Source organism: Monodon monoceros, unplaced genomic scaffold, assembly GCF_005190385.1.
Source record: "Monodon monoceros isolate NGI ecotype Baffin Bay Population unplaced genomic scaffold, NGI_Narwhal_1 Super_Scaffold_5, whole genome shotgun sequence".
Lineage (NCBI taxonomy): Eukaryota > Metazoa > Chordata > Mammalia > Artiodactyla > Monodontidae > Monodon > Monodon monoceros.
The window spans coordinates 57,113,659-57,125,755 of NW_021703782.1; the positions used below are offsets into that span (position 1 = coordinate 57,113,659).

Consider the following 12,097-nt stretch of genomic DNA (forward strand, 5'->3'; position numbering starts at 1 on the left):
GGGGTGGGGGAAAGTAAACTGACAGTGAAGAAATGTGACACACACTACACCTTGGCCGGGTGATTATGGTTCACATCAACAGTAGTAAGTTACTACTGACGTAAAACCTAAATTATAATCACCAAATAGAATGTCGACAGTACAGTGCCCTAGATAGGTGATGAAAATAGCACTTCACCTCTGTGCTCTTCCTCCCAAAATATGTAAATCCAGTCTAATGATGAGGAAAGCAAATGAATCCTAACATGGCATTTTACAAAATACCTGACCAGTACTCCTCAAAACTGTCAAGATCATCAAATACAAGGTCTGAGAAACTGCTACAGCCAAGAGGAGCTTAAGGAGACGTGACAACTATCTTAGTATAATACTAATGTAAATGTAATATGGTGTCCTAGATGGGATTCTGGAACATAAAAGACATTAGGTACAAGCTAAGGAGATATGGTTCATTAATTATAACAAACGTGCCACACACTAATGTTAGATGTTAACAGGGCAAACCAGGTGTGGGATATATGGAAACTCTGTAGTATCTTCCCAATTATGCTGTAAATCTAAAACTGTTCTAAACTAACAAGTTTATTTTTAAAATAATGTGAAAAAATATCAAGTAGAAAGTTTTGGTAACTGAAAGAGTGATGAAATCAATGAGTGACATAGACAACAATTTGGCAAGTGGGCTTTCAATATTAACAATTCAATCTGAACTGTGAGCACTACATAAGGCACTAATTTATGTAAGTTTTGTGCATATCATGTAAGTTTATTCGCATACTTTTGTTTTGTTACTATACTTTTTTCTTTTACTAAATGATCATAGTAAGGAAAGCTACTGGTATTTCAACAGCCACTCTTCTGATGGCTCATAATGCTCTAAGGTATCTTCTCAGCTTTCCAGGTATTCCTAAGTAAAGATTGCCTTCTCCAGTATTTACAACACTTTGTTTTCTGCTTATCTGTATCATCTAGCACTTCTAGAAAGATGTTAAACAATAGCATTAACGGGCTTCTTTGTCTGGCTCCTGTCTTTAATGGGGATGCTTGTGGCTTTTCCCCACCATTAAGCATGATGCTGGGTGTGGTTTAAAATATTCATCTATTCCATCTGTTCCTGTTAACAAGGATTTTTTTAAAATATCAGAAATGAATTCAAATTTTTATTTAGATGAAGAAAACAGATCATTTGTTTTCTTTGGTTTATTAATATGAAATATTAAAATATTTCTTAAAAATGAACTATCCCACTTCCTGACAAACCACAATTAGTCAAGGTATGGTCTTCTAATAGTTATAATTTTATTTGTAAAACATAACTTAGGTTTTACATCAATATGTAGTGATACTAGTGTGCTTTTTATCATGTTTCAAGTATCAGTATTACACTAAATTTACAGAACAAATGAAAGCTTTCTTTTTTTTTTTTTTTTACATTTGTGGGTCAATTTAGATATCTTCATGGGTTTAAAGCAATTCATCAGTGTAGCCAGGCCAGGTACTTTGATACAACTCTTTGCCAGTTTTGATTCTTTCCATTTTTATGGATCTGTTTGCATTTTTCCATAGATCTCTATTTGCATTTTCTTAATTCATTTTGTCTACCAATCTTTAATTTTTTGCCTTGAAAACGCTCTGAAAATTAAGTTTGGGTCCCAGTTTATCCCACCCAGTAAGAATTAAGAAAAAACATAAGGATAGAAAAAGATGGAGCAAAACTGTCAATTATTCCCACAAAATTTACTAGAATTTGAAGAAGTTGCTAGATAACAAAGGTCAATAAATAAATCGATTGCATTTCTACATACCAAACAAACCGCAATTTTAAAAGGCAACCATTTGTAACTGCATCAAAAACAAAGCTAATAGAAATAAGTCAAAGGTATGTAAACAGAAAAGTAATTGAGAAACATGCCAAAGATCTAAATTAATGGAGACATCTATCATTCATGAATGAAGGACTCAACATTGTAAAGATGTCAATTCTCCAAGCTGATCTACAGATACAATATGCATTGAAGTTCCACCAGCACTTTTATTTCTAGGTAAAAATTCCTAAAGAAATTCTTGAACATGTATGCCAGGATACACATAGTTGGTTCAAAACAGCACAGTTTAAAACAGCTAAAACTGGAAACAGCCCAAATACCTATTAATCATGGATTAGATATATGTATTGTGGCATGTTAATAAAACGGAATAACATAATAGTGAAAAATAAAATATCTATATGCAAAAAAGTAAAAGTTCAAATACAGGCAAAACAAAACATTGTTTAGAGATACATACATAAGTAGTTAACACTAAAGAAAAATAAAATGACCAGAGAAGTGAGAACAAGTAGTTTACCTCTTAGGGAAAGAGAGGGAGATGTGTTCTGGTAGGGGCACACAGGAGGCTTTAAAAAGGAACTACTTAACCTTGGTGGAATTACACAGGTGTTTGCTTTATTATTCTCTGTACCGTACATACACATTTTATACATTTGCCTATATATCTTTCACTAGTATTTCAAGATTACTTTTAAAAGTTAAAATATTAACAGCCCAATCTTTACTCTCAAACAGCAATCAATGTTTTCTTGTTCACAACACCCTGAAGAGAACATATCTATATTCTCACAATTAACCAGAAGTCTGAGGAAGACAACATACCTTGTATAGTCCAATGCCAGGATCAATAAGAAAATCATGAGTTGATGTAGACGGCTGACCGGAAGGTCCCACCCTTGGGGTTTTCTTTACTTTAGGTGGACTATTAGAACAGGGTTTGGCCTGTACATCAGTCTGTTTAGATGTGCTAGGAAGGTCAGGGTCTGGACGAACTAGCAGCTGAATTATATCATTCAGTCCAACATCATAATCAAATAAAGTATATCCATTTTCTAACTAGAAAAAAAGGATAGAAAAAGATTAAAATGCTTCTCTCAAAACTCAATCTTTCTACATCCTTAGTTACTCAAATGTCCTAGCTAAATTATTAAAATAAAATACAGAGCACTGAAATTTAGTGACTGTGAAGCCATTCCTATGGCCTCTGATGACAGCATCTTTTCAGGACCTCAATAAATTCTTAAGAATCATTCTATATCAACTATAGGGAAAACTGATAGCCACTGAAACCAAAAATGTTATCACTGCTGCTGTGACCTCATCACCTAGGCAGAAAAACTCTAAACTGCAACAGTTTTGTGTATTTTAATGAATCTACAAGAAAGGTGAATTTTGAAAGTGAACTGTTTTATGACCTTGTGTTCATAAGGACATTTAACCATTTTATCTTTCTGAAGCAGTAATTTTAAAAAATCAAGCAAAAAAAATTCAAGCAGGAATAATTACAATTCTTGCTTATGCTACTCCAACTTGCTCAAAGTTCCCTGTAAAGGCGATCAAGTTGTATTATGAAAAGTATTCCAGGATGACTAGTGAATAAATTATCTTGCAACTTACCCATATTTTGGCAGGGTCTCTATAAAGGACTGAATGGTGTCCACCAGCCCCATCCCCAACCCCTCCCAAATACGGTGAAGTCCTAATCCCAAGTAACTCAGAATGAGACCTTATTTATTTGGAAATAGGATCTTTACAGATGTAATCAAGTTAAAACTAGATGAAAAGGGTGGGCCCTAATCCATTGTGATTGGTGTCCTTATAAAAAGTTTAAATTTGGACAGACACAAGGGGAGAAAATAGCCACATGACTGGAGTGACACATTTACAAGCCAAGAACACCAAGGATTGCTAGCAAACATCAAGCTAAAGGAAGCAAGAAAGGATTCTTCCTTAGAGCCAGAGATGGCATGGCCCTGCTGACAACCTGAGTTCTGGCTTACAGCTTCCAGAACTGCTGGACAATAAATTTGTTGTCTTAACCCACCTAGGGTTTGGTACTTTGTTACGGAAGGCCTAGGAAACTAAGTCTCCATTTTGTTTCTTTATAAAAGTCAGTTGGCCATTTCTCTAAACTCCTTGAAGTTCAGAGCTACCATTTCCCCGGAAACATTACCAATTTAATCCCTAGTCATTCTTCCCTCTTTGCATGTAATACCTGTCACCATTCACAGCTCTAACACAATAAAGCCGTATGTGAGAAGTCAACCAAAGAGAAAAGAATGAGAATCTGTCCTTGAATGACAAACTTACTAATGTACTAGGTAAGGTAACTTTAATTCAAGTGGTCCAAGAATACACTTGGCACAATCCTGCACACTACAGGTGTTCACACCGTTAAACAGAACAAGGGATTGAGAAATTCAAATTTTCCAGTGGGGGAATTAAATGAGACATTATCTCACAGATTAGTTAACATGCTTATTTCAAATAAGTCTAAGGAGTCTTCCAAGTCAGTAAGCAGATAAGCCCTTATAGGGACATGATGTTAACATGGCTTATCTGATTAAAAAAACAAGAACTCCTAATCCTGAACTCCTGGGAAAACCTCAAGAAGCAAAAAACTACACACTCACACCTTCATTTTGACTTTCTCCAACAGCATCCCCTTCCCTCCCCCCTCACCCCCAAGTAAGAACACACCAATTCTGTAACAACTGAAAAAGCGTAACTTTGATTAAACATACAGCTGTTGCACATTATGACAACTACAAAAAAATGTCATGTTCAAAGTAGGGAAAAAACTAACAGCACAGAACATGCAAATTAACTGGTAGGGCATGCCCCAAAATGAAGACAGCTGTTAAGGTGATGAAATAATTGGAAACCCAAAGTATTTCCATAAACACTTTTCCACTGAAATTTGAGGTGTCAGTGAGAGGAACCTTGGGGGCATTCTTATACCCAACCCCTCTGACTAGTTTCTAGGAAGTGATCAGAGTAAATATAAGCTGCTTAAAGTGAGACTTGGTTTGAAAGGAAAAGGAGTATCTTAAGTCATAGTGAAGCGCTAAGCATATGAAGGCATGAAGCCCTGTAATAGAAATTAGGCCCACAATAACAAGTAACCACTTTTCCTCAATTACTCACGCTCGCTAGGATAGCGACTTTTACCCAGATTATATAGTGCTTCCTAATTCATAGGTACCCTCCCAGTTTTCCTGAAACAGTGATTATTATTCACCACACTGAAAGTTCCACAGAGTTAGGCTATTGTGAAGAGTTGCGAAGACTGTTGGAATGTTATTTTAAAAGTACTGGAAATTCCCTGGCAGTCCAGTGCTTAGGAGTCTGAGCTTTCACTGCCGAGGGCCCAAGTTTGATCCCTGGTCAGGGAACCAAGATCTTGCAAGCTGCACAGCTAAAAAAAATAAGAATAAGTACTAAAGTTCTCCCGAATTTAATGAAAGTATAGATTGAAAATTACCTGCACTTAAAGTATGCTGAGTGGGGGAGAAAAGGACTGGGTAATTTGGAAATTACAAACACCTATGGGTTTCATGCATTTAACTATAGTCCATCAATGTCTCACAGCAGAAAATGTTTGATAACTGCCATCCTAGAAGATGGGGCTGCAGAATTTACAATATTAGAGAGGCAGGACTAGTCCTAGAATTTTTTCCTTGAATTGGGTTGAAGAAATTCCCGGTAACAGTAAGAACGGCAACAGTGATGCAAGGGAAAACTAGGAAGCAAACACCAATTGGCAGCGGCTGAGAAGGCAGAGAAGTCATTCCCAAGGGGCTAATGATAAGGGATGCAGGTGGAGGGCATTACACTTTCACAGCATATACACTCCTCCCTCTTCCTCTCCCCCTCTTCCCTTCTCTCTCACTCTCACTCCCTCACTCCTTTAAGTAAGCAAACACTTTTACTTTGTACTCCATGTGAAAACTGAGTCCAGGGGCAAAAGGAAACTAACTACTCAGCTTTTCTTCAGTTCTGGTTCATACCCCACATCCACAATCTATTCTAAGAGTCCCTACAGTGATACAGGGAAGGAAAGAGAAGCGGGAAGAGAATCCTTTCGAAGTAGGAAAAGCTCTGGATTCTCAAAAAGATTTATAGATCCACCAATATAACTCTTCCTTAAAAAAACCCCCCAACCCCCAGGGTGCAAACTCAACTTCCCAGAGAAGAATATCCAAATGAGGTTACCCTACTTTAACTGGAACTTACAGCCCTGAATTGAGGCTCTCCATTCTGACTCTCTAAAGTAGAGAGAATCACATAATTACAGAGCTTCTCAAGCTTCATTTGCATACAGACCACCTGGGGACCTTGTTAAACTACAGATTCTACTTCAGTAGGTCTGGTGTGAGGCTCCCAGGTGAAGCTAATGCTGTTGGTCCTGCTGATCCAGGGACCATACTTTGAACAGTAAGAAACTAGTATGAGGCTGACTATCCTTCAACATTCATTTTCAAACTCTGGTGCTCATCAGAGTCTCCCATGGGGTCTTGTTAAATTCAACCACTTTCAATTCTGGGGTGAGCTGAGCATCTATAATAAATATCCACAGGTGATTCTGATGTTTTCCAAGGATTAAAAGCGGCAGACCTAACATACAAAGGTGGGGGTAGGGGAGAGACCACTTACATCATGGACACTGTAAATTTGTTTTTATTTATGACATTTTTCACTATGTGGCAGTAAGGCATCTTGAGGAAGGGGTGGCCTTTTTCTAATAAGCACAAAGGCATTTTACAGGATAAGGGCAGCCCTGTGACACCAATCCAGTAGTAGGACACACTATCCTGTCCAAGGACTGTGGACACCAAAGAGGAAAGGAGAATAGAGATAATAATCACTGCCATGGCTACCTGTCAGCTCATAATGAACAAACACAGCTTCAGCAATGTCTTCCTTCTGTCTCCAACTAAGTACAGCACCCAAGGTCCATTCCTAATTCCTACTGGTTTATCCCTATAGTGAAATCAAAGTAGGGAGTTATCAACTGTCCTGGGCTAGGAGATACATAATGTTGTTATCCTCAAGTTTTTCCCTGAACCTGGAATAGCCTCCTGGTTTCCTAAAAATGTACCCTGTTGCCTTGAATTTATCCCAATCCCTACTTTCTCCTAAAGACAGCCAGGTGCACATTTTCTTTTTATCATATTTGATAATTAGACTGTAAGGGGTGTCACCCAGGAATACATTTTCACGCTTCATTTCTACCTCTGGTGAAGTCACCAAAGTATCCCAGGAATTCATGTACTATTGTTCCTAGCTAGAAAATAAAATTCAATAAACTTGATTACATGCTTTTCACTTTTGACCAAAAGATAAAAAGGTGTTAGCCACTGGAGGCATAGCAATATAAAGCTACATAGTTTTTAATACACATACATTTATTTCTAAAGCAAAGTTTACAACTAAATTGAACAGCTGTTTTTACAAGTCTAACACTATTAGATCAATATAAAACTGGCTACTAACACATATCAAAGATGCTATCGTTTACTTGAAAACAAAAAAAAACCCTGTCTCTTTCTCAGAGTGTAATCTTGTTACTCTGAAATTTCTGGGCAGGTTTCAAAGGGTAACTAGGAAGGGGAGAAAAATATTCCTATCAAACCCTTTGGCTGTAGGAAAACGGCTACTTCTACCAAATCAAAGAGAGTTACACTTATTTCAAACCACAGGATTGGAGCCAAACTATGATCTACCAACTGGAGGATGCCAACTTCTTTAGTGGATTAACGTTTTTGTTTTTGTTTTTTTAAAAAAGGCAATAAAATAGGATGGGTCTGGGTCTCTAGGTACAGGCCATGTGAGTAGGAAAAATCTTCTTCAATGGACCAGACCAAGGCTAAACTGTTCAACTACCAGCGACGCCCACAGACACCCTCACCGCCAAAAAACACTTTCAGCCTTCAAGTATGTACCGCTGGCTATGCTCCAATTGCTGTGTTAAAAGCTTGAGTGAGGGGTCTAATTAGAAGGTGAAAAATAAGAGCAAAACGAATCTTTTACACTGCTTTTCACTCTGCGAACAACCCCCCTGGCAAACACTGGGCAGTTTAAACCTGTCCCGGGTTACATCAACAGCTTCTTCAGCCCAGGTCTCTAATCTGCCCCACAACAGATTCGATTCTAGGAAAAAAGGTGAGGGAAACGAGTGCCAGAAGTTCTGTAAACACTTCGAATCTTCAGTATATATAAATCCCTTCCACAGTAAGGAGGCAGACTTCGGGTCTTGAGCCCCAGAGGGAGCAATGTATGTTTCCCCTCCTATTTGGGAGCCGGGAGCCCGGCAGAGATACGGAAGCGATACGAGCCGTGAGCCGGGTCAGCGCGGCCGGGAGCGGGGGCCTCCGACCCTCCCCACCCGCACTTCGGCATGGCCGCCAGAGCCCGCTGCCCTCCCCGCCCTGCAGGGGCCCCGGACCCCACCAAGCGCGGGAAGCGAGGGAACCCAGGCGCTCTAGCGGGCTGTGCCTGCGGAGGCTGACCCGCTTGGTAAGGGCGGTGAGGTCTCGGCGCTCGGGGCGCCCCCGCCGAGCGCACCTGCAACGGGGCCGGCCAGGACCCCGCTAGGCCCCGTAGGCGGGCGCAGGGCCGCACTCTGAGTCTCGCGGGTTGCCCACCCGAAGTGGAGCTAGGTGCGCTCTGCGTGCGCCGTGCACCAAGCACTCCGGCCCGCCCAGCCCACGCAACCCCGTGGCGCCCCGCTGTCCTTGCTCCGGCTTCCAGAGGGGTGCGGTGGGCGCGCCTCACCTGTTTGCCCCGGTAGAAGAGGCGCTGGCACTCGGGCCGCACGTCGAACAGCGCCCACACCCGTTCGCGCAGCTCCTCAATTGTGGCTTTCCGAGACACGTCCTCAATGGTGCGCGTCTGGGAGCCGTCGATGGTGCGAACCTGGATCCACATCTCGGCGCCGGGAGAAGGGGCCGGCTTCGCTTTGTCTCCCCCTGCGCTCCGGGGGCCGCGCCCCGCCCGGCCCGCGCCGCTTCCCCGGCTGCTCTGGCTCTCCGCGGCTGGCGGGCGAGCGCGCGCACAAGCGAGGAAGACCGACCAGACGCCGGGCCCGACAGGCGGCGGCGAATACTAGACCGCGAGCCCACCTAAGAGAGCTGAGGAGGGAAGGAAACCGGAACCAGTCGGAAGCGCGGCTGCTTTCGCAGCCCCCGCCTCACAAATGGGAAACAGCCTTGTCTGCACCGCGCGGAGTGTTTACTTATAGAGCTCTAGCTCCCACATGGAGGTCACGGCGCCAACCCGGTTCTCGCGAGATCTACGCCGGGCTCCGCCTTAAAGAGGAAGCGACCAGGGAAGTGGCTATAGACAGGAGGCAACTAAAATGGGCGGGTGCGGGGAGGGCGGGGCGGAGGGGCGGGGCCGCCGAGAGCCGTTACTTGCGCCTCAGCGTGCACCTGGGCCCTGGGCACGCCCTCTAGTCTTCGGGTGTCTGGCGGTTACAAGGCCGCCCACATGGGTTGCACCCTTGGTCTCGGTTTCGCGACCCAGGGCGCGAGCGACTCCTCAGGCTTAGCCGATTCGGTTCTGTGGTCTCAAAAACACACCAAAGATGAGAAACTCTGACGTGCACTTGTATGATCATGAAAAGCGGTGTGCGTGCGCGCGGGCGCGGCCTAAATTTGTGAGAAAGCATGTAAGGAAATGAACCCGTTTCACCGCGCTCAGCCAGACACCGCCAGCCACGCGGCCTGGTGCGGCCGGCCACCCAGGAAAGCCCTTGGGGACCCTTCTGCTTCGCGAACTCGTTTCCCGCCGGCCCGAATGCTGCCTTCGCGCGGAAACCAGCTTCCTGGGGTTTCCCGCCGCTGGGCCGAGGTGGCGGCCTTAGGCCTGCAGGCTGCGGGGCCGGCTGGGATCGCCCTCTACGGGCCCGCTGCGCTCACAACCGGACCTCGGGCCACGGAGGCGTTGGTGCCGCCGCCCGGAGGGCCTCTCGCGGTTTCCGTTTGTGGACCTTCCGGGTTAGTGAGCATTTGGCCTAAGGGGTTGCGGGGTCATGCAAAACGCTTTTAAAGGATGCAAAATTACACACCTCGGAAAAGGACTTCTAGAGAGCCTACCAGGAATAAATTCTCCGAAATAGGCCCAAGCAGGGTTACCTAACACACCTAACAGTGGGCTTATTTCAAATAAGAAGGGAGAGAGCATATGAAGGTAGAAAAAACTAAATATATAAGCTTTGGACTTAATATTGGCCAAAATCCATAACGTGACTATTCAGGCTGGTGGAAATTATTACCCTAAAGGTAGAGCAGCATTTTTGTAATAACCACTTAAAATAACTGCAAGTACAGAGAAGTCCAGTAGTATGATAAAAAAAAAGATGGCCCAACACGGGAAGGACAGAAAAAAATGGAATACAGATACACACTTCGGTCTCTACTCTTGTTGAAAATTTTACATTCACTGTATCCTCTAAATATAATTCATCTTGTCTGCTCCTGATTTAAGTAAAGCAAATACTGAGTATTCATTACATGTGTAAATATTAAGTATGCTTATAAACTGCCCCAATAAGAGATAACTAGTTGCTATTATAGGATATGCTATGCCATTGCGGAGGCATATTAAGATTTTTTTTTTAATTCTTTGCTCACAAAGAATTTACAATCCAATTCAGATAAGATTTAGAAAAAAATTAAAGAGTAATTTAATACTAAATAGTGTGTTATTGGTTAAAACAACAATTAGAGATGAGTGAAGGGGGACTAGAATGATCTGTGAGCTTAAAGATAGGGGTACAACTTGACCTGAGTTAACTGGTATATTGTAATGAAGGCAGCATTTAAGTGTTCAGTTTGCGGATTGAGATAGACCTGAATTGTAAACCCAGTTTTGCTGTTTTCTTAAAATGTGATCTTGGACAAATTACTTACTTCAATTTCCTCAATGTAAAATGGTGCTTATAACATCTAATGAGTGTAGAGTGTTTAGCATAGTGCCTATCCCTTGCTGCTACACAATAAATTATTTTTGTGCTATTATTATGGAGAGGATTTAGTTAAGTACAGAATGCCCAAAGAGGAGAGAGTGCTTAAGCAAAGACAGGAGGTATGCATTTTTACAGGTCAGAAGAGATTGCATATAAGAGAAAGGTTGACTAAATGGAGAAGAACACAGTGTGAATATTAGCATTCAAAGCAGTAGATTTTGTGGGCCCCAGGGAGAAACTAAGGTTTTTAAAGGAGTCCACTGTTGTGATTAAATATGCCTTTGGAAAGACAGAAGAAGGAATGTGGAAGGATGCCTTAGGGAAAAACTAAGGGACAAGGAGAGGAGGGGGAGATGCTGTCAGAAAGCTTATTGAAGAGGCAATTGTGTCAGTTTTGGTGAAATTTGTGGCAGTGGGTGAGAGAAGAAAGGGTAGCTTCTAGAATATTCTAGAAAATAAAGCCTATCAGACTTGTAGAATGTGTGGATATGAGTAATGAGGAAAATGGAATGCTAAGAATAATTCCCAAGTTTCCAGTTTGGGAGACTTAAATGATGGTTTTGGTAGATGGTGATGCTCTTAACTAGAAGAGGAAGCAAATTGGGAAAATTCAGTGAGTTCCCTTTGCACTGTGTAGCATTTGAAATGCATCCAAAATATACCTAGATGGAGCTATCTAAGTGACAGTTGGAAATGCAGGTCTAAAGTTTTGCCGGGAAGTAGAAAAGTTCTGAAAGAGGAACTAGTCAAGATCTCCTGTACTCATTCCCATAAGACAATTTGTCCTTCTTAATGTGGTGGGTCTTCCATGGAGAACCCTTGGTGGTGGTGGGGGGCGATGGAGGGAAACTACTGTCAAAATTGGGTATCTACTGGGACAGTATAGGATTTGTGTTAATCTAGTCAGCGTAGATCCCAAATGATTGACAGGACAGGGCTTAGAGCTGTGAGACTCAGAAAAGATAAATTTGTCCTGTGCAGACCAAATTAATTACATCTGGAAACGTGAGCTTTTGTGAATAGTATGTTACTTAGGCTATAAATAACTGCAAAGACTGATTTTATATGTAACAAAATACATCTTTCTGTGTTTCTCCACATAGTGCATGTTGTAACTAAGGTTTTCTCTTCCCCTGCAATGCTGTTGTCTGCTTAGGAAGCTGCCGGGTTTTAAAAACAAGATAAAAGTTCTCTGACAAAAACCATCATATCAGAGTTCTGACATACCATGCCTTATTACCAGATGTGTAACTGAAACAACTTGGATGGGAGCAAGGAAAGAAAAGAGGAATTATTT

General features: G+C 42.1%; 1 protein-coding gene across 2 annotated transcripts in view; it reads right to left on the reverse strand.

Annotated features, from left to right (window-relative positions):
• Nucleotides 1–9,074, reverse strand: part of UHRF2 (ubiquitin like with PHD and ring finger domains 2) — a 75,073-nt gene extending 65,999 nt beyond the window's left edge. For both annotated transcript variants that reach the window (XM_029201954.1, XM_029201955.1), the window contains exons 1-2: nt 8,607–9,074; nt 2,652–2,885 (exon numbers count right to left, since the gene is read on the reverse strand). In XM_029201954.1, the coding sequence (XP_029057787.1) occupies nt 2,652–2,885; nt 8,607–8,759 (387 nt within the window). In that variant the 5' untranslated portion in view covers nt 8,760–9,074. The remainder of the gene's footprint in view (nt 1–2,651; nt 2,886–8,606) is intronic.
• Between the last annotated feature and the right edge of the window lie 3,023 nt (nt 9,075–12,097).